Genomic DNA, 21249 nt, shown 5'->3' with positions numbered 1-21249 from the left:
TTTCTCCAATAATTCTTGAGGAGGAAAAAAGGAGTGGGGAACTCTCTATACTAAAAATAAACTTGAGGGGTGCCTAGGAGGCTCAGTTGGTTAAGCGTCTGACTTGATTTCAGCTCAGGGTTGTGAGATCCAGCTCTGCATCGGGCTCCACACTAGGTGTGGAGCCTGCTTAAGATTCTCTCTCCCTCTCCCTCTGCCCCCTCTCCTTGCACACTTTCTCTTTCTAAAAAAAACAAAAACAAATAACCTTGAGACATAACAAGAAAATGAATGTGGGGATCTTGTTTGGATCATGATTTGAATAAACCAACTGAAGAAAACCTTAATGAAATATATGGGGAAATGTGATTATTAGAGGATACCAAGGAATTATTAATGGTAAGTTGGAATGAAGTCTATGTTTTTAAAGAGAGCAGCACAGTAAAGTGAGGGTGAAAGGATATGTTTGGGATTTGCTTTAAAATACTTCAGCAATTAAAAAAGAGGGTGGGAAAGGAGATAGATAAAACAAGTGTGGCAAATTCTGACTTTTATTGAACCTATTCAGTAGAATATGGGGTCATTTTACTCTTATTTTTGTGTATTAAATTTTTCATCTACGTAAAGAACAGTAAGTATTCATTGGATTTGAGAGGATTAATGATCTTAACTGAGTAGAACAAGAAAACAGAATCCAGATCAGTGTGGGCTAAGAGGTAACAGAAGACAACAGAAAGGGATCCCCCTTTTCCATAACTATTTTATGTAGTTTATGAAGGGGAGAAGAGAACAGCAACTGAAGTGTGATTTGAGATTAAAGTTGTTTTGTTTTGTGGTTACTCTATTAAGAAGAAAGAAACTTCAGGTTGTTTAAATGTGGATAAGAAGGATCCTTGGGGAGAGAAGATGAAGATTATTTTGGGGAGAGGGGTGTTGCTGGAAAGAATAATCAATAGTACAAGGGTTGCTTGGAAGAATGAGATCCAGAGCACAGGTGAAAAGGGAAAAGGATGAGTACAGAGGGAGGTAGATAAACAGATTTGGTAGAAGGAAGCTGAAGGAACTGCAATGAGGGATTTTATTTTCTCTTTGAAGTGGAGGTCAAGGCAGTCTGCTAAAAATAAGAACAGAGAAATCTGAGATTTGAAGAGAATAAAGGTTTAACTGTTATAAAAGGTGGGAGAATAAATTAAATAAACTTCTAAGAATTACCAGGCAATGTTGAGGCCCCAACTTAAGTCAGTGATTAAGAATTTAGAGGTACTATTCCATCTTTTGTATTGTGTGATTTTCTCAAGCAGTATCTAGATAAACAGTTGGGCTTTCACCTCCCTGGGATTTTTTACCCCCTCAGGCACATGATACAATGACAAGGAAGTTTAGCATATTGGTAACCAGTGACTGAAATGGAAGGACATGGAATCTAAGCTAATTAGAGAGGATAGTGAAGATAAGAAGGAGCTCATGGAAGAACAGAAAATGGTCTAAATGGTCTAATGGTCTAAATGAAAATGTCACTGGTCTAAAGAACTAATGAGGTCTAAGAACAGCTATATTCAAAGTATTTAAAAAGGCAGGCTAAAAGAACAATAGGTTGTGGGATGTTCACATTAGTGATTTTGAAATCAGAACATTTTCAGATGTTGCCAAGGTCCAGGGTAAGAAATGTCTAAGAGAAATGGAAGAGGTCTTTGGAATAAAAGGTAGGTGGCATGGCTGTTTGAATATACAGTCATGTGATGCTTAAATAACCCTCACGGATAGAAGTTGAAAAGAAAAACAAGACTAACAGCCCGTTGCCAAAGTTTTCAATGAATAAGAGGTAGTGTCCAGGAAGTCAGCAGATAACTGAGATTAGACATATCACAGACAGTATAGCCAGAGGCCACCTCCTGACACAGGCAGTGGTTATAAGGGCATTCACCTTATATGTAATTCATTAAGCTGTATTTTGTGCAGTTTTTTGTGTGTTACCTTTAGCAACAACAAAAATTTAAACGGAATGCTATTAAACACAGAGGCTTTATAATCCTGATCCTGCCAATCAGTCTTCTCCCCAGTTGCTATCAACATATATAAACTAGAGAAGTAGCTTTTGGAGTCTTGTGGAACATAATATTGATAAATCTTCAAAAAAAGAGATATCCATGAAAGTGTTTTGAACAGTGCGCTCAATGTTACCTATATGTTACAGTTTTATATCTGAAGTAAGATGAAGGCCTCTCATACTTACTAGTTTGCTGTTGCTGCTGCTGTGTATTAAATCCTCCAAATCCCAGTCCAGTTCCCAAACCAGTACCTAAACCAGTACCACTTCCAGTTGTTGTGCCAAAACCAGTACCAAAGCCAAAACCTTTGTTCTGAGTTCCACCGAAGAGTCCTTTGAAGGAAAAAATTTTAATTGCGTAAGTTAAACAACAACAACAAAAAAATCTGATCTCTAGCTCATTCACTTCTCCAAATGACTTAAGACATCCTCTTACCAGTAGTGCCTGTGTTAGCTGGAGCAGAAAAGCTGAATGCAGAACCTGCTGTTGTAGAAGTTGTCCCAAATCCTCCAAACCCACCTAATTTAAAAAGGATAAATAAAACAGAAAAGAAGAATCTTTTATATACCTAATTTCTTTTTCAAATTATTTTACGTCATTGCCACATAAAAAGACAAAATATTTTGATCTAATTTTTCCTTTCTCTACTTTCAACTTCCATTTTTTAAAAACTATACTACTAATTAAGAAGTCAATACGTTGCAAGAAATAAGTGACTAAGTATTTAAAATAGAAATACCACAATGCAATATATACCCTTCAACTAAAGGGCTGATCAACAGTTACAGCTGAGAAAACATGTTAAGCCTATTACCATGCTTAACAACCTCTAAAATGACTATGCATGTACTTTTTAGAATAGGAGTTGCAAATTCAAATGCCTACAAGATTTAGGCTGAGAACATTAACGAGTGAAGTAGACTGGGTGTTTACTGACGGCTAGAACTGTTCAATGTGAAGAGTTTTTAAAAGTGGCAGCAGTTTCTAAATTCCAGCAGATTACTGCCACAGGAGAATGGTAGTTTAGTAGTGTTGTATATTCCTATTTTTCCCAAGACAAACAGAAGATCTAGATTTTCTATGTGAAATTTACAGAATTTTAAACCCTAATTCAATTTTTTCTTGGCAACAAATTCAAGTGTTTTTAAAACAGTGTGTCAAACAGATCATACTGGCAGACTGTAGTGCCAGTTTGCAACTCTGGCTTTGGTGAATTAACTTATATTCTCTTTTAGCTTATATTTCTACTTAGTCTTCATGAAAACTTAGGAACTTTTCAAAGGAAACATACTGACCTCCCTACAACAAGAATGTGTTTCTTGAAGGAAGGGGTAAGGGGGAGAAAACCCCCCAAGTGGAAGGCAGTGGTAGGGAAGGAGCACAGAACCAGCACAGCTCTCTGCACTAGTTTGGCAACTGACAGACACACAAATTTCATTTTTAGGTAAGTTTAGAAATGCAAATCATCATAACCATATGAAACATGACATACGAATGGGATGGAATATAGACAATCTAATATTGTTTTATGGGTTTTTTTCTTATTGTCAGTTTTTACCTGATTACCAACGTGTGCCAAGAAAGACTTTTAAGAAAAATGTTTGAACCATTAGTGCTGTTATGCCACAGTTGTTTGCAATTCTAACTTTAAATTTCATATATTTCTAGTATAAGAGACAGATTCTTGTTATATAAAAGTTATAAGGAGGAAATAACCCCAATCCTCTGATATTCATCATATAATTTTGATTTGAAAAATTACTTAACAATAGACTGCATGTTGTAGACATAACCAAATACTCTATTTTCTTGTATGTCTTACTGCAGTATTAGAAACCGTAAACATTTTGATTAAAAAAAAAAAAATCACCTAAAAGTATAGGACATTGTTCTCAATCTTTTTTATTATTCTTCCCTTCTACAGAAAAACTATGATATATTCTGAATTGGCTACACAATATCAGTATCTTATCATGCTTCCTAATGCCAAAAATGTTTACTAGTAATAGTGGATCTGCAAAGACACAAAATAAACAAGAATTTCTATCATCCCTTTGCTGAAGGCTCAGTTAATGAACATATATAAAAGTAGTTAAAATACAGTTATATTATCACAACTCAATACTTAACAGTGATAACTCCAAATGAACATGAAATCAAGCAAATATCAACAGGTTTATTTATTGTTGTTGAATTACAAGCTGGGTGGCTTTGTTCGGAAACACAAATTTCAGAATAATGTTGTTTCACCCAGTGCCAATTTTAAGCAAACAGGAAAAATAAACATACCAATGACAGTGATACATGATCACTTTAAATACACCTCAACGATAACGGACAGTTTTATCTTTGGAATCCAAGGTTTCAAGTATTGTTCAAAACGTTTCAAATCAGATGCCAAGGTATAGTTGCACTGCAGTAACAAATACTGCACAAATACCCAAATAAATTTTAGGGAATAAATAATGTTTACCAAATGCATATAATTGGCATGGGCATTAAGTGGCATAATGTAAGAGAATATGGACAATAAACTCATATACGAGCAGCAGAGGAACAAGACTTTTCTACAGGATAACTGAATATAAAGTACACACAGACCTATTTTAAATTTATATACATATATAGATATTATAGTTTGTGTTTTGCAAATTTCCAATGAGCTTCAATCCATATAGATACTAAAATCTTCATTATTTTTTTTTAATGCAAAGATGTCTAGCCCACCTACTAGAATTCAGTGCTGACAATCAAATTGCTCTGCTCATTTCTCAAAAAATCCAGTAAAAAATTGGGGGCTCTTTCTATAATTACGTATCTTATAGAAACGTATCCTAATCTGCTGAGTGGATCAAATACATTATTGTTGTTATACACCTTAAAAAAAACAAAACAGGATACTGCTGTTCGTATAAGACTTGTTTCTCTTGGGAAACACATGGACAATAAAATGAAATTTCAATGAAAGATGCAGCAAAAATGAAAAAAAAAAAAAATGACTGCAGGAGTCCAAGAATCCCAGAGAAATGGACCTGACTGCTGAGCTTCTATTTTGGAAGAGATATATAACAATTTGGAAAACATGTTCTACTCAAAATAATAATCCATTCCAAATTCTTATCACTTGGAAGGTATATTCTGTTCAAATGCAAGTTTAACAAAGGAACATTACAACTTGCAAGACTGCTTAAAACCAAATCTTCTAAAACAGTCAAAACTAGATACAAATGTTTTTGATTTGACACTAGGAAATGAATTTCCTTTCCTCATTAGACAAGTCCCTGTTCTTTCCAAAACTAGGAACCACAAAATATTCTTGGACTCCAGCTCCCAACATTCTTTACACAAACGACCCGCAGTATCTACCTGCACTTGCCAGACTGTTACCAAAATTGAACGGAGTCGCCGAAGTAGTAGAAACACCGAAATTCCCAATATTAAAGTTCACTGCAGGATTAGCAGTTAATCCGAAACCCCCAAAATTAAACCCACTGGCGGTGGAGTTGGCAGTCTCAAGCCCACCAAATCCTGATCGGCGTGTAGGCAAAAAAATAAACAAAATTTTAAAACGGGGGAGGGGAAAGAAGAAGAAAAAAAAGAAAGCAAGATAAGGATTAGAAAAGTCAGCAGGTTTTACAGAAGGGAACAAAGACAAACCTAGTCTTAGCTCCAAAGGAGTTAAGAAAGAGGAGGTGGGGACAGGAGAGAGGAGCAGGAGCGGGAAGTCCCGCGGCAAGGACCAAAGGGCCAGCACCGAAGGAGCCGCAGGGCAGCGCCCGCGGCTCCCCAGCCTTAACCTCACCGAGCCCAGCAGCGGGAGCCGAGCAAGCGTTCCCGCGGGTCCCGGAGGCTGAGGTGAGGAGGACAGAGCGGGTCTCCCGCAATGGGAAAGAGGAGCCGCCCTCCGGTCTCTCCGAGAATGACTCCCAGGCGGCGGGAAGCGAACCCTAGGAGGACAAGGCCCTCCGGGGACCCACGCGCAGCGTGAGAGCCACACGCTAGGCCTCGAATTCCCCCGCGGCCTCCTCAGGAGCCGCCTGGGCCCGCTCTGCCGCGGCCCGCCCTTTTCCGAAGCACCTAAAATCCCCAAGCAGCCAGGAGACCCCCCCACCCCCCAGGATCCCCGAACAGGAGAATCTCGGACCGAGGGGGTGGACCCGAGGCCTCCCTTCTTCCCCGGGAGAAGGTCCGAGAGGATCACTCACCCGCGGGGGCCGCGGTGGCTGCAGCGGTGCCAGAGGTGCCCGAGGGAGCCCCAAAGTTGAAGGCCATGTCGCGGGAGCAGGGGACCAAGGCGCTGCTCCCGCGACACTCGGTGCCCTCCGCTTTTCAGTCCCGCGGGGAAACTGCCCTCGGATTACGGAGTTCCGCCTCTTTTCTGGCCTAGCCTCAGAGGCCGGAACGCCGGAAAGGCGTAGGGGGCGGGGGTTGGAGCGGGAACGCCCTCGGTCCGGCCAGCTTCCGGGGGCTTAGTGGCTTCACGTGGCGTGGGGCTTCACAACCGAGGGGAAATGCTGGGAGTTCTCGGGGGCAGGGGAGGGGGGGCGTGCGGTCTGGAAGCCCTTAAAAACTGCCTTAGGGAGGACCCTTGGAAAAGGTGTGCGTGAGGCTGAATACGAGTGTGTAATGAGGCCCAGGTAGGAAGGCCAAACCCTCATCTCAGTAGTGTAGAGTCGATGGATAATGATAAAACTCGTGAAAATTCACGAAGCAGCCTGTTATCTAGTCACCGGGCTAAATTAAAAAAAAAAAAAAATGGGGTTAACAGGTGGCTTTGAGAATGTATGTTTAGCTTCCTTTTTTTTAAAGTAGCAAACCTGATAGGATTATTTGATTTAAATCTATGTGCTTGTATACTTTAATAAAAATAAAAATAATAACAAAAGCCATTGTGTCTATCAGAATGACAACTCTTTGGACCCAGTTACTTCTAGGAATTTATCTTTTAAATGACTGGGCAAAATTTTGGACTACAGGGTTGTTGGTTACAGCGTGGTGTATAATAACAAGTGACTGGAAACAAACGGATTTGCTTAAATAGTTGCATTTATACAAAGGAATACTATTCAGACATGAAATGGGAACAGTAAAGCTCTTTATGTACTGAAAAGAAAGATCTCAAAGATGTATTACATAAAAAACAACCAGAATACCGTCTATGGTATGCTACAATTTTGGTGATGGAAAAAAGGGTTAGACTATATAAATACATATTCTTGTATAAAATATTCCTGGAAAGATATATATATATATATATATATATATATATATATATATATATATATATATATATATATCAAAAGTGAGTAACAGTTGCCTCTGGGAAGACGAACTGAGTGTCTGGGAGATGAGTGGAAGAAGACTTTTCACTATAAACCCCTTTTAAGCTTTTTGAAAATGTAAACAGTTTACCTATTCAAAAAATTAAATCACGCCAACGGTGGTAATTGCAAGAGCCCCAGTGAGAGTGCTGATGCAGGGAAGGAGGACAGCAGGAAGGGAGACAGCAGCGGATGGACTTGATGATTGATGGGCTGCAGAGGGAAGGGAAAGGAGTCTAGCAAGGGTCCCTGGTTTGTGGCTTGTTTGGGTGGATTGTGATGCCATTCCCCAGTAATGGGAATTTGGAACGAAGACTAGAAAAAATGAATTCCTATTTTTACTTTCTGGATTTGGCGAAGGATATCCAGCAGGTGTTTGGTATGTGCCGCTGAGGCTGAACAGAGACCCGTGTTTTGGCTGTAAATGTTTAGGTTGTAATTGAAGTCAGGGAGTCAATGGGATTGTCAGGAAGAGTTATCAAGTGAGAAGAGGCTGCAGCTGAGCACAGGGACTAAGAAAAGAGCAAACAGCCCTCGAGGGAGCCTGAGAGAGCATGGCCGGAGAGCTAGGAGAGCCCGCAGGGTGAAATCACAGAAATAACGGATGGAAGGGGAGAAGGATGGGGGGGGGTGTGAAAAAGAATGGGTGAATATTTCTTCCATAGGAAGCCTTCCCTGACCACCCTTTCTAAAACAGCACAGTCCGGTCCTGTCGCTGTGGCTTCTTAAATATTCTTAGTACTTACTACCACCTGTTTATTGCTTCTCGCATTTAATATAAGCTCCACAAGGGCAGGGAGCTCTGGTTGTTGGGTTTTTTTGTTGGTTTTGTTGTTGTTGTTGTTGTTGTTTTTTACTGGTTGTATCCCTACTGCTAGCAGTTTGCCTACCCCTATGACAGACCTTATTCAATAATGTGGAATGGCTGAATGAGTTCCTTGACATGTCCCTCTCCCTTGCCTTTCCCATATTCATCTCCAAGTCCTACGTATTTTATCTTTTAAACATTTCTAAACTGCTTCATCTCCACTGCCTTCTCCCCGATTCCAATTACCATAATCTTTTGCCTAGACCAGGGATTAGCAAATGATGGCCAAATGTGGACTGTCGTCTATTTCTGTAAATACAGTTTTATTGAAACACAGACACATCCATTTGTTTACACGTTGTCTAGGACTGCTTTTATGATACAAGAACAGAACTGAGTAGTTGTGATGAGAGGCCTGTGGAGCAAAAACTTTTTCATCTGGCCCTTTACAGAAAAGGTTTGCCAACCCCTACCTAGACATTGCAGGAGCCCTTGCAGTGCGGTGAGCAGGACGGTCAGACCATGACATTCTGGGTTGCCCAGAGGACAAACTAGCTGTGGCTAGGGGTTGCCCCTTCTGCTGGGAGAGGGGCTGCACCCAAGCTCAGGTCCCACGGAACTGGGGTCTTCTTTACCCCAGCGATGGAGATTTTAACATTCCGTAGGCAGCTGGCATTCCCAGTTTCTATAATGCATTCCTCCCCAAATCCAAACTGCCTGTTGCTCAGTGGCTTGTACATTTCTTCATTGACAAGCCTGCTTCTTCACGCTTGCCCCTTAAAAAGGGGGACTAGAAGGCAGATATGTGCTCCTTAGTGAGACCAAACAGTACTCTGGCCATTGGCTGCTCTCTCCATGGGATGACAGGAGGATGGAGAGAGGGTCTGTGCCTTTTTTCTTGCTGTCCTGGCCCTATACATTTTTACTTTCCCCAATAAAGCCCATCACTTAACCCCTGCTGTGCAGCTTTGTGGAATTCACCCCAGAGGCTAGTGCATGACGTCCACACAAGACCCATCTCGTATGCCAATGGAGACCCCAAAGGGACCCACCTAACACGGCAGCCTCCTGACTGGCCTCCCTGCAACCACGTAGACTCTTCCAATTTATTAACTTTACAGCTAGAGTAGGTCTTTCTAAACAAACCTGCCATGTCTCCCATTTCTCCCCCATGCCCCACACCACTTCCTGTTGGTCTTAAAATAGACCCAAAATCTTTCACAAGGCTTAATAAGACCCAAGTTGATCTGGACCCTGTCTTTCTCTCCAACCTTATCTCCACTATTCTTCCCTCCCTGAACTCCAAGCAAATATTTTCTGCCACTTGTAGACATGTTCCTTCCTGCTCCTGCCCCCTATGGTTAAGGGTCAATACCTGGGGCTACTGACCCCCCAATGCTCCCGAGGGGCTTCCAGGGCTCTGGAGAAAGCCCTGGGGCAGAGGAGCACAGGGTGGGGCTCCCTTCAAGCTCGACTGGTCAGGCTGCCTACAACTGTCCACCACAGCTGAGCAGAAATCACAAGTGGCCCAACAGGTGAGACTCAGGCCGGTATCTGTCAAGAGGGCAAAGAGCATCTTTCAAATGAAACTGCAGAGACAACTGATCATCTGATGACATAACATACAATTTCCAGTGCAATTTCATAGAAACAGTTTTATTAGTGAAATATTTCATTGCATTAAGGGTAGAAATAAACAGGTCAAGAATCACATGAGATGAACCAATTATTTAAGCGACAGGAAGAGCATTCTGGTCAGTATTCTGTTTGATAGCTACGAGGAATTAATTCCAGAAATAATGCCCAGAGGGCCAAGTGTGAAGGTCACCTTTTGCAGAAAGCGTATCTCAAGCAAGTTAAATAAAAAACCAGCCTTCCTTCAGCAAAAACCCCAATAGGGGTTAGTCATATAGTACTTGCTCCACTTGACCATTAGTGATCTTTCTAGAACATGAGGAAATAAAGACCAGTAGGAAAAGCCTTGAGCTAAAAGTGGCAAAGCCCATTTCCTGTCCTGTGTTCAACTCTCAATTTTCCTTGAGAGAAGTGAGGTCACCTCTCTCTGTTTGGTTTCTCCCTAAGTTGAGTATCATAGTACAGGACACACATATTCTGTGATAACGACAATCACAAAGACTTTGGGGGCCTTTCCAGGATAATGGCTCCAAGAAAATCAGCATGAGGAATAGTTTGTTATTTTCAACCTAAAGCCAAATAGGCACATTCGTTCTTCTTAACCCGTCTGTAATCTTGACTGCAGTGTATGGGTTTGCCACAGATTTTTCAGAGACAGAGTATCAAATGGGATGTTAAGCCAAATAACTATGAAGAATCACGTGGCAGTAATATGTTTTTGGTTTCCCTGCCTGTGTGGGATTTAGTCTAAAGCATGTATCAGCTGTTATCATTCGTAGTATTTAAAAATTTCCTCCTCACAGATGACTATACCCTGATAATAGGATGAACCAATATATAGGCACTGGCTTATCAGTTTTATTCGTGTGGATAAGTGGATAAAGAAAAGAATGAGGTGTGCCAATTATGTAGTTAAATATTGATAAATTCAAAAAAATCTAGATATTTGGTATTTCTGAAGACGAAGTATTTTCAACTTAGTTTTTCCCGTTTTGGTGATTTGGGATATCTATCTTCATTCTAAGTTCTATCTTCATTCATAGAGAAGTTGAGAGTTTAATGAACTGCCCTTTCAAGAAGGGAACATGTCACATATTGCTTTAGTGTTGAAAGAAATTGGGGCAAATAATGGGATTTATTACCTCCACACAGGGATCAGAAGCTATATTTGTGAAATCCATGGCTTTTCCCCCTCATTTGCTTTACACCGAAATCCAGTTTTAAAAGGAAAGTCCTGTAAGATGATTCAGTGGTTAAGAAAGTCTATGTGCACTTTGCTGGATAACTATATAGGTTTCTCGATCAAAAATGAATAGTGAACTTTGAGAACAAAGAAAATGCCCTTAAATATGCTTGAATTTGTGACATGTGATGGTTCCTAATCCTCTGATTTAGGTTGCACTGAAAGCCAAGAGGTTTTCTAAGGAGCGGCAGCCCTCCTCCTAGGTCCCCAGGGACCTTCCTTTAAAGCATTTTCTGTGCCATATTTTAAAACACCATCATTCATTGTGTCAGCAAGACGATTGTCTCAGGAAGTGTAGGGCACATTTTTCTCTTTTCAGTGAGTGACAGTGAACCACAGAACACTGTAAAGGGACCAAATCTCAGGAAAGAAAGCCAACTTACAAAAACAATTTCAAAGTTCCCAAAAAGACTGTCCCAGAAGAAATGTCTTGTTAGTGCAGTCAGACTTCCTGAAACGTATGTGTAGCTTAAGCTGTGGATGGATTGTTTTCCCATATTCATAAATAATTTTACAAAGAATCAATAATATTGTCATTAATCGAGTATCCTATTTGGCAAGGGTGACTGGGGGAAAAATCAGTTACTGATGACACCTCCCAGGCACACCTTTCCACACCAAGATCATTTTGACTCAAAAAAAAAAAAACAAACCAAAAAACAAAACCCCAAACTACCCACAAATGTCATAACTAGCATTTACTTCTACTCCATTTGAAATATCTGTACTTGTCCTCACCGACATTATTTGTGCATCCTCTCGATTCACCAAAGTACAAGTAAAAAATCCTCAGGTGCTTAATCACAATCAACTCAAGGGTATCGCCCCACTGCACACCTCACCCCACCCGACCCCTTCCCCACTGGGTTCCCAGCCAGTTTGAAAGTAGTCAAAAGATTGAATTATTTTCCTGGAGGGATTACGAACTGAAGATTAGCATGAAATACAATATATCACTTTTTTTAAAAAAGGAAATTAGATGCATTTTAATGATGTATTGAATGAGGCTACCATTTTACCCTGGGTTCCGAACTCCTGTTTACTTCTGTTTTGGGGGTGAAACGAATGGAGGACTACAACATAAAACAGTATTTATATATTTTGAGCACAAAGTTTGGTGACTGAAGCATACTGAATAAGGTTAGACCAAGGAACGTTAGCAAGCGATGCAGACACGTTTTAACCACAACAGTGGTCACAAAATTCTGGAGCTACCAGCACCCAATAACAAAAAAAAAATTACTATACAGGAGTTTATTAAATACTTGCTAGACACATGGAAAACAAAACAACTTTATAAAGCCTAATGGCCAACCACGTCAGTCTGTCGTTTAACCTCCTGCCGGAATGCTCTCCTCACTTGCCAGCGCGGGTCTCCTCCCTCCTCTCTACAACAGGCGACGTGCCTGTGAAGACGTGGATAGTTTCCTCACGTCGGGTCCAGGTCAGGACAGCTCACAGGGCTCCTCCACCAAGCTCGGGCCTCAGTTAGGTTCGTATGAGGGGTGCTCTTTCATCTGCAGTTCCCTGAGACCCAGAAGAGAGGGGACAGCGAAGTCAGGTAGTCACTTCAGAGAGTTCTCCCAGGATGGGAAACACTGGGGGAGAGGGTGGTGGAGGAAGATGGAAGGAGGAGAGGCTGACAGGAGGGCAGCTGTCACACTCGCCTCTCTTCTTGCTCGGCCTGCTGCTGCTTTGCCATTCAGCCCTCACCTTCTGGTGAGGCCCGCTCTGACCCCTCCCAGTCCCACCCCCGATTCCAGAGCAGCACCCTTCCCTGCGTCCACCAGGACCATAACCCTCATCACACTCCATGGCATTTGCTCCTTCCTGGTTTGAAAACTACCAGAAACAATGTCTCAGAGGTGGTGGGTGCTTAGTCGTTGCTTGCTTGTTGACTACACGGAGATGGTTAATTGTAGGAGTAGTAGTAACATTTACCTGGGCTCTCACCTGTGCTTATGAAAATCTCAGTGTATGACGTCAGACTGGAAGTGAGAGCCATACATAGAAATGGCCGAATAATTACCTCACCCTTCATTCATGCTAACCTGATGGGCACGGGTTAAGAGAAATCACGGAAAAATGTAGAACACAGAGAAATCTGAGCTAATACTATGCAGATGGTTTCAACCTATTTCATTTCCTACTTCACATTTGCCTCAGACACTGAGTTGAAGCAACTAGAAGGGGGGAAAAAGCCTTTGTTGCAAAAAGGGAAGTTGCTACGAATTTAAGAAGGGCTACCCCAGGAAAGGCTGATTCTCGGTTGAGCTGGGTTGGCCGGCTGGTCACTTAGAGAGGCCAACCTAACCCTGTTTATCCCACCCATTTGTGGGGGTTCCCTTCTCTCCAGGAGAGTTACTGCTCCCCGCGCCAGTCATTTCGTATGCAGTGATGACTCAGTGACAGGTATCTTCTGATATATTACGATTCTTTCTAGGCAGGTCTCTGGTTGTCTTGCTCTGTAATCTTTGAACAGTTTCATCACATAACTAACGCTTATTGAGCTCCTACGAAATGCTAACACTGGGCCAAATGCTTTCTGTTTACTATATCCTCTAATCCTCACAAAAAACTCCTAAAGCGGCCTCTCTCACTATCCCACTTTACAGATGAAGAACTGAGGCACATTTTCCAGTGCCACACAGCCAGTAAGTGGCAGAACCGGGATTTGAACTTAGGTAGTGTGACACCAAAGCCCAGAGGTTCAACTGTTAAACATTCTTCCTCTCCTTTCGGGCTATTTTCAGAAACATTAAGCTTACTCCCAGGGATTCCATGCCCGCCAAGACAGCCCCAAGTCCCGGACAATACCGCTGTATCATTCCTCCCTCTTTGACACACTGCCCTTGCTTCTCATTTGGTTTAGTAGTAATATAACCATGAAATCACTGTGCCCAGCATAAAACCTCAGAATCCACCCTGAGGATTCTGGGTGATGGAGCCAGTTGACAGCCTTTCCATGAAGCACAGTTGACCTCCTCAGGTAAAGTTACCCAATAAGAGAGCGGCTCCTTCAGCCACTGCTCACCTCATCCATGGATCCCTGTCCTCTACATGCAAGCCAGGTGAAGATCAAGCCAAAGAGCACGCCCAGCGCCATGACAATATAGGGTATGTTGGTGATGATCGAAGTAGTGTTAATCACAGACTTCAGTCGACTTGCAGTCTCTTTATCAATGAGAACACTCTGGAAGGCAAGAAAATAGTACTCCCCTGATTACTAAATATTCAGGGTGTAGAGTTTTTTGCTGTATCTTTCCTCCAAAACATTAAACACAATTTGGGTAAGTCTTCCCATTAGCAGACCAGAGGTACCGAAAATCCATTTATAAATTTGAGTGACCAGACGGGGCATTTATTCATTAACATCTTATTTTTTTTCCCTGAAAACATGTCTTCCTTTCAAACTGGGTTGTAAGTAGGAGGGAAAAAGTATTAAAAAATAATGAGATAATACCATCTTTTGTATCAGACAACTCCAACTCATCCTTTAATATCCAACTCGGCGTAACTTCCATCCGGAAGTTTTCTCTGGCCAGCTCAGGCCTGTTAAAGGTCCCTTTACTACGCTTCCATATCACTCCCTAAAATCTCCCATCACTGTGCAATCTGTGTTGTAACTGTGTGTTTATCTGCAGGTCTCCTTGTGACTGTGAGGTTTCCAAAGGCAAGACTTGTATCTCAGTTACCTCAACATTAGGAATAGCACTCTGCACACAGTAGGTGCTGAATTAATGTCAGCTGATTGAATGAATGAAATATTCCAACAATGGTATGTGGAAAGTATAATTACTGGCTTGGTTAAATCTCTAGTAATCAAGACCAGAGGTCCCGGGGCCCTGGCTGGCTCAGTCAGTAGAGTGTGCGACTCTTGGTCTTTGGGTTGTGAGTTCGAGTCCCAAATTAGGTGTAGAGATTACTTAAAAACAAAATCTTAAATTAAAAAAAAAAAAAGTTTCTTAAAAAAAAAAATTCTCAAAAAGACCAGAGGTCTCAATAGAGGGTCCAAAGGAGTCTTGAGACTAACAAGAATTCCAGAGGGTATTGATAACCAAGAAAATGTTCTAGAATAACACTTTCTGGATGCAGAACAAAGATCTTATCTCCTTACATTGTAATGGGTGAGGTGTCTGGTGAGCTTAGTTTCATAAAAATTATGAGCAACAAATGGAACTTTGGGCTTAATTTAGGCTGACTCTGCACTAGACTGAGGCAGACGATGGGTTTCTAGGGCTGGTGCTTCCAATAACTGGCCAAGATCCATCAGTGTTAGAATCTCTTTCTCTGGAAAAAGGAGGTGGGAAAGCAGTCTCCAAGGTCACTTCAAGGTCTGATGTTTCCTTTTTCTAGAGTAAAATCAAGTTCATTCTAGGAGCCACCAAAAGCACAAGGTTTTCCTCCATAATTCCCCAGGCTCTATAGTCTTCAACAAAAAAAAAAAAAAAAGCAAAGCAAAGCCTGAGTTGGAGGGGACTTCAAATATGAACACAACTATGAACATAAGCTAGCAGAACAGGGTCCTTCCCCATTTTCAAAAAGCCCTGCTTTCGTGTCCTTCTCCACAAACAACAGCAATGATGACCCAGGAGCAACTGCAAATAGATCCTATAAATTGGTAAATATTGCCTACATTTTTCCTATGAAATAATAAAAGCCTTGTCTTAGAATTGTAATCACAAACCCTTCAAAAGTTTATGAATGTGGCTACCAAAGTAACGCCAAATGAAAAAAAAGAAGGTTATAAAACTGTATCTATGGAATGGTCTCAACTACCTAATATCAAAACCAGAGAAATACTAAGAGGCAACACAAGCAGATGGCAGCTGTACTTGTCTCTGAGGGACAGCTTATCAATGATTTGCTTTTTAAGTATTTAAAAAAATTAACTGAGGTATAATTGACATAAACGGATTAGTTTCGGGTGTACAATGATTCAATATTTGTATGGTGATTCACTTTTAAAATATCTATTTTTAGTTTTCTAAGAGCTCTATGAACAGCACCGTGTTAGTTTTACAAAGTGTAAGACATTCATTATTTTTTACAAAATTATTATTGGAAACAATTTAACAACACACTGTTGAGTAAAATAAAGCAAGTTGAGAACAATGTCATTCTGGCCCAAATTTTGTGAAAGTTAAATTTTCCTTTTTCTTGCCGATCCCTGTTACTGAATTTTCTACACAGAACAAGGTTTTTTTGTTTTTGTTGTTTTTGTTTTTGTTTTTGGGGAACAGAGAAAAACAAGAAAAACTTTTTAAAAATGCTCCTGTTAACAACAGAAGCAAGCCAGTCAAGAATTAATTGGAGAGGGAAACCCCCCCACACATGTTCCTCCTCAAAACTGGGTGGAAGAAAGAGGGAAATTGAGGACACTTATACAGTAAACGTATGTGACTCAGAAAAGAATTTATCACAGGTGTCTTAAATAGCAGGTGTTTTCTGAGCTTTCCCAAAATGTTCTTATTTGCAAAACTTTTATACCTAACATTTAGGGATAAAATTTCTGTGGGTACAATGTGAAAGAAAGAAGTATTTCGTTAGGGAAATTCTTTTTGTTTGAACTACGACAGGATCTGTGTCCTATAATTCATGATATATGTTTGTTTACCAGAAAGTAAAAAAACCCTCTATGGTATGATAACAGATAAGGCAAGCGTATATCACTAAAATTAATGAGAGTGCATCACATGTTATTCAGTCATTTCTTTAACCACCTGACACAAAACTTTCATGTAATGTTGCCAATCATTCTAATTGGACCCTCTTTTCCTCCTGCTCAACGACATGAATGATAAACTGGCAGAGTTTCAAGATGGAGGCGATGCAAAGAAAGGTTTAACTGGACATCTGAGTCTTGGTATTTATTCTGCTTCAACAGTGTCTGACATTGCTTCATTCACCTTTGCATTTTGTTTCTTACATAACCAGCTTCCCAGAAAGAGAGTTTCAACCAAAATATGTTCTTGAGAAAGGAAATTATTTTGTCATTTTCAAATCTCAAACACAGACAGCTTCATGTAAACATATAAACAGAAATTTTCTGAGGAGAAACAGGTTTTTAAAAATCACCTTTCCCCCTTTCTCCCATCTTAAATGACATAGCTACCCTAGTAGACATCATAATGAAAGTTTCCCAAGCTTTCCCAAGTAAAATAGACCCGTGGCTCCCTCCCAGGACTTACCTCATTGATATACATCACTGGGAAAACCATGGTTCTAATGTTCCCCATTTCACTATAAAGACAAAAGGGGACAAATCACAACCACAATGAGATACCACTTCATACCTGTTAGAATGGCTAGTATCAAAAGGCAGAAAGTAGTGAGTGTTGGTGAGGATGTGGATGAAAGTGAATCCTTGTGCCCTGTTGGTAGGAAGGTAAATTGGTGCAGCCACTGTGGAAAACAGTATGGAGGTTCCTCAGAAAATTACAAACAGAACCACCATATGATGTCGCATTTCCACTGCTGGGTATTTAGCCAAAGAAAACAAAAACACTAATTCGAAAAGATATACACACCCCTATGTGCATTGCAGTATTCTTCCAGTCACCAAGATATGGAAACAACCAAAGTGTCCATCAATGGATGAATAAAGAAAGAAAACATGGTATATATGCACACTGGAATACTATGTAGCCATAAAGAAGAACGCAATCTTACTATTTGTGACATGAATGGCCCCTGAGGGTGCTACACTAAGTGAATCAGACACAGAAAGACAAATACTGTATATTCTCCCTCATATGTGGAATCTAAAGCAAACACACGAAACAAACAAACAAACAAACAAACAAAACAATCTCAGAGACACAGTGAACAGACTGGTGGTTGCCAGAGCCGGGGGTTGGGGGGTGGACAAAATGGGTGGAGGGAGTCAAAGGGTACAAATTTCCAGTTATAAAACAAGTAAGTCTTAGGGATGTAATGTACAGCATGGCAACTATAGTAAATAATACTGAAATGCACAGTTGAAAGTTGCTAAGAGAGGAGATCTGAAAAGTTCTCATCACAAGGAAAAAAAAGCTGTACCTAGTGCAATGATGGATAACTAGACTTACTGTGCTGATCCTTTTCCAATATATATAAATACTGAATCATTATATTGTATACCTGAAACTAATATAATGTTGTATGTCAATCATATCTCAATAAAAAAACACAATATATGAGATTATTTTATAGACACTCTCATTATGACAGCACACTGGCCTGGAGAGATGAGCTGTGTGAGCAGGGGAAGGGGAAGAGGGGGAGGGAGAAGGACAAGCAAACTCCCCACTGAACGTGGAGCCTGATGCAGGGCTGGATCCCACAACCCTGAGATCAAGACCTGAGGCAAAATCAAGAGTCGGATGCTTAACCATCTGAGCCACCCAAGTGCCCCCTGGAGAGATAAGTTTATATGAAACTTCCAGCACACTTATTTCATTAAGTTACCCAGAACTTATAAAGACTTCTTAGTTATCTTTGCAAACACTTATCAATCAGAAGTTAGATTCCAATCTGTCAGTCTAACAATTCCAAGGTTTATGAAAACATAAGATGCTGAAAGCAAATTCAAAATGATTACTATTCTCTTGAGTTATCGGAAGGATGGCCACAGCAAGCAGAACAATGCTGCCACTACTCAGTATGTTTTTTTTTAAGTCGGCTCCATGCCTAGCATGGAGCCCAACACAGGGCTTGAACTCACAACCCTGAGGTCAAGACCTGAGCCGAAATCAAGAGTTCGATGCTTAATTGACTGAGCCACCAGGCGCCCCTCCTCAGAATGTTTTATGACCGGCCACTAAGTATTGTCTTCACTAGAGCCCAGAGCACGTTACCAAGAACCAGCTCTGCACCTGGTATTTGCGGGACACTATCTCATTTACTTCTCACACTAGTCTCATGCAGTAGGTAACACTGTCCCAGGTGTAAGACATGGAAATTATGCTCAGAGTCATTTGCCCAGGATCAACGTGAGGAAAAGGTGGAGCCAAGATTGTAATTTCATTTTGATTCTAAGGCTCTAGGTCTTAACTACTGATTTATACTGCCTCAGGAATGTACACAGGGGTGGCAGAATGCATTCTTACAAACCACATTTACTTTCTAGAAAGATCCATGACATGTGGGGTTAAATATGCAAATCTGATGGGGAAGCCAAGTGTTTAGATAGATAGATAGATAGATAGATAGATAGATAGATAGAAAGAGTAGATATATGATATTATATATAGTGTTGCAACTTGTTTTTTCATTAAGTCGTAAACATTTTCTCATATCCAAAAAATTCCGATTGAGAAGTCTGAGCAGAAGATTATACTTAGTTATCCTAATTAAGCGGTGGTTTTTAGATGGAGTGTGGGGAGGAGAGGCTGGACTCAGAAGCCTACTGACCAACTGGGGGCCTGTGGCTGGCCCTGGGTGGGAGCAGTGGGAAGACAGGAAGGGAGGCGACCAGAGTCCTGGCAAGGACAACGCTGCATGGAGTGGGGAGGCGCAAATTCTGTAGCCCTACGTCGCCTCTCTGTGCCTTAGTTTCCTCATCTGTAAAATGGGGCTAACACAGCGTAACTGTGAGGAATAAATGAGTTCCCATATGTAAAATACTTAGAACAACGTGTGATCCATGGAAAGCAGGCTATACATGTCTGGTTAGATAACATAAGTAAATTCCAAGACCAAGACAGCCTATGCGAATGCTGATTATGCCTCATCCCTGAAGACAGGAGTGAGCAGACTTAGAAAGTGGGCTGTCTCCTGACATCAACCACACGAGAAAGTCAATGCCACAAACCACCCGCTGCCTCTGACGAAAGAAGTAAAACTTACGCAAAGTCGTCTAACTTCTTGACATAAACGTTGATCTGGAACCTCTTGGCGGCTCTGAGAATAATTCCAGTCAACTGCAAATCAGAGAAGCGGAAAGAAAACATCAGAGAAGCAAATAAAACCACAGAGTTTTTCTCAATAGAGCACCATTTCTGTGTGGTGCTCACAAGCAGGGTGGCCGCTGCCATGTTTGAGAGGAAGGGTGGGACGAGGGAACGCTGACCCCAGCACAGAATGAGAGCTGCGGATGGGGTCAGGTGCTTGGTAGACCAATGTTTCTCAAACTTTACTATGCATGTGAGCTCTTGGGGACTTTGTGAATATGCAGATTATGATTCAGCAGGTCTGGAGTGAAGCCTGACACTGGGTATTTCTACAAGCACCCAGGATGCTGCCACCTTGGATAGCGAAGCCCTAGGGGACCCTAGCAGGAGGGAGCTCTGAGCCAGAGAGTGGTCCCCAGGATGGTCAGGCCCCCCCACAAAGTCGGGAAAGCAGCAGCCACTGCCTGCTCCCCGTGGCCGCTTCGCTTCTGCACTGAGGTTAAGGGACTGCACCCAGCCCGCGGGGACAAGCACCTGCCCACAGTTCCGCTGAGGAAGAGGAACTGACTGAAGGTTAAGAGAGAAAAAGGGGGAAAGAAACACCTGATCTCTTCCACAAAAAGATAAGACCATTGATTTCTCAGAGACAAAAGTGAAATGTCCGTAAATTGCTGTGCTAAAAGACTGTTCTTGCTTTTTCTTTATTGCTCTATGTGTTCAAAATTTCCAGAATGAAGATATCTGACCTTTAACTCGGTTCCTACAGTGAGCGGCTCTCACATTGTCAAATGCTATTCCCCTCCTTTAACGTGGTTTTAGTTTATCTCCTCTTTGAAAACAGGATTAAAGTATTTATTAATTAAATTAATAATAAATTAATTATAAGTTAATATACCATAAATTAATAATACCATAAAATTAATTATAAATTAATAATACCATAAAATAAACTCATAAAAGTGCCTGTAGAATGAGGCTTTTAAATTAATAATACCATAAAATAAACTCTTAAAAGTGCCTGTAGAATGAGGCTTACCAAAAGAAACTGAAGATAATATTTATATTTAAATTCCAACCAAAACATTCCCGGCAGTAAGCAAAAGAATGTATGTCTTTAACCTTGCTGATCTGTCTGCCAGCAGGAGATGTATATATGTTCAAGTCCAAGGCTGGCAATGGAACACTGACCATGTTACATGGGTCCAATCTCAGTTGTTCCAGTGATGCAATGTTTACAGGTATTTTTTTGTTAAAGCAGGTTTGCTGCTATTTCTGCATGTTAGAGCCACACAGTTCAGCCCGTTAGGCCATGAGAGCAGGTATCACATGCACTGAGCTGAGT

The 21249-nt window shown here is 41.1% G+C and overlaps 2 protein-coding genes across 6 annotated transcripts in view; both read right to left on the bottom strand.

The window, feature by feature from the left end:
- The window catches only part of NUP54 (nucleoporin 54), a 30404-nt gene extending 24008 nt beyond the window's left edge, over positions 1–6396 (bottom strand). Inside the window, exons 1-4 of one of the 2 annotated variants that reach the window (XM_087864070.1) lie at positions 6233–6396; positions 5394–5555; positions 2463–2546; positions 2213–2359 (exon numbers count right to left, since the gene is read on the bottom strand). In XM_087864070.1, coding sequence (XP_087720196.1) covers positions 2213–2359; positions 2463–2546; positions 5394–5555; positions 6233–6299 — 460 coding nt within the window. In that variant the 5' untranslated portion in view covers positions 6300–6396. The remainder of the gene's footprint in view (positions 1–2212; positions 2360–2462; positions 2547–5393; positions 5556–6232) is intronic. The other variant, XM_045789943.2, reaches the window with a different exon arrangement.
- Positions 6397–9791: 3395 nt separating this feature from the next.
- The window catches only part of SCARB2 (scavenger receptor class B member 2), a 77274-nt gene continuing 65816 nt past the window's right edge, over positions 9792–21249 (bottom strand). For 3 of the 4 annotated variants that reach the window (XM_045789951.2, XM_087864068.1, XM_087864069.1), the window contains exons 9-12: positions 19864–19937; positions 17226–17277; positions 14069–14227; positions 9792–12561 (exon numbers count right to left, since the gene is read on the bottom strand). In XM_045789951.2, coding sequence (XP_045645907.2) covers positions 12523–12561; positions 14069–14227; positions 17226–17277; positions 19864–19937 — 324 coding nt within the window. In that variant the 3' untranslated portion in view covers positions 9792–12522. The remainder of the gene's footprint in view (positions 12562–14068; positions 14228–17225; positions 17278–19863; positions 19938–21249) is intronic. The other variant, XM_045789953.2, reaches the window with a different exon arrangement.

Source organism: Ursus americanus, chromosome 8 (assembly GCF_024610735.1).
Source record: "Ursus americanus isolate L20-20 chromosome 8, mUrsAme1.1.p, whole genome shotgun sequence".
Taxonomy (NCBI): domain Eukaryota; kingdom Metazoa; phylum Chordata; class Mammalia; order Carnivora; family Ursidae; genus Ursus; species Ursus americanus.
This window is presented reverse-complemented; position numbering and strand designations above follow the sequence as displayed.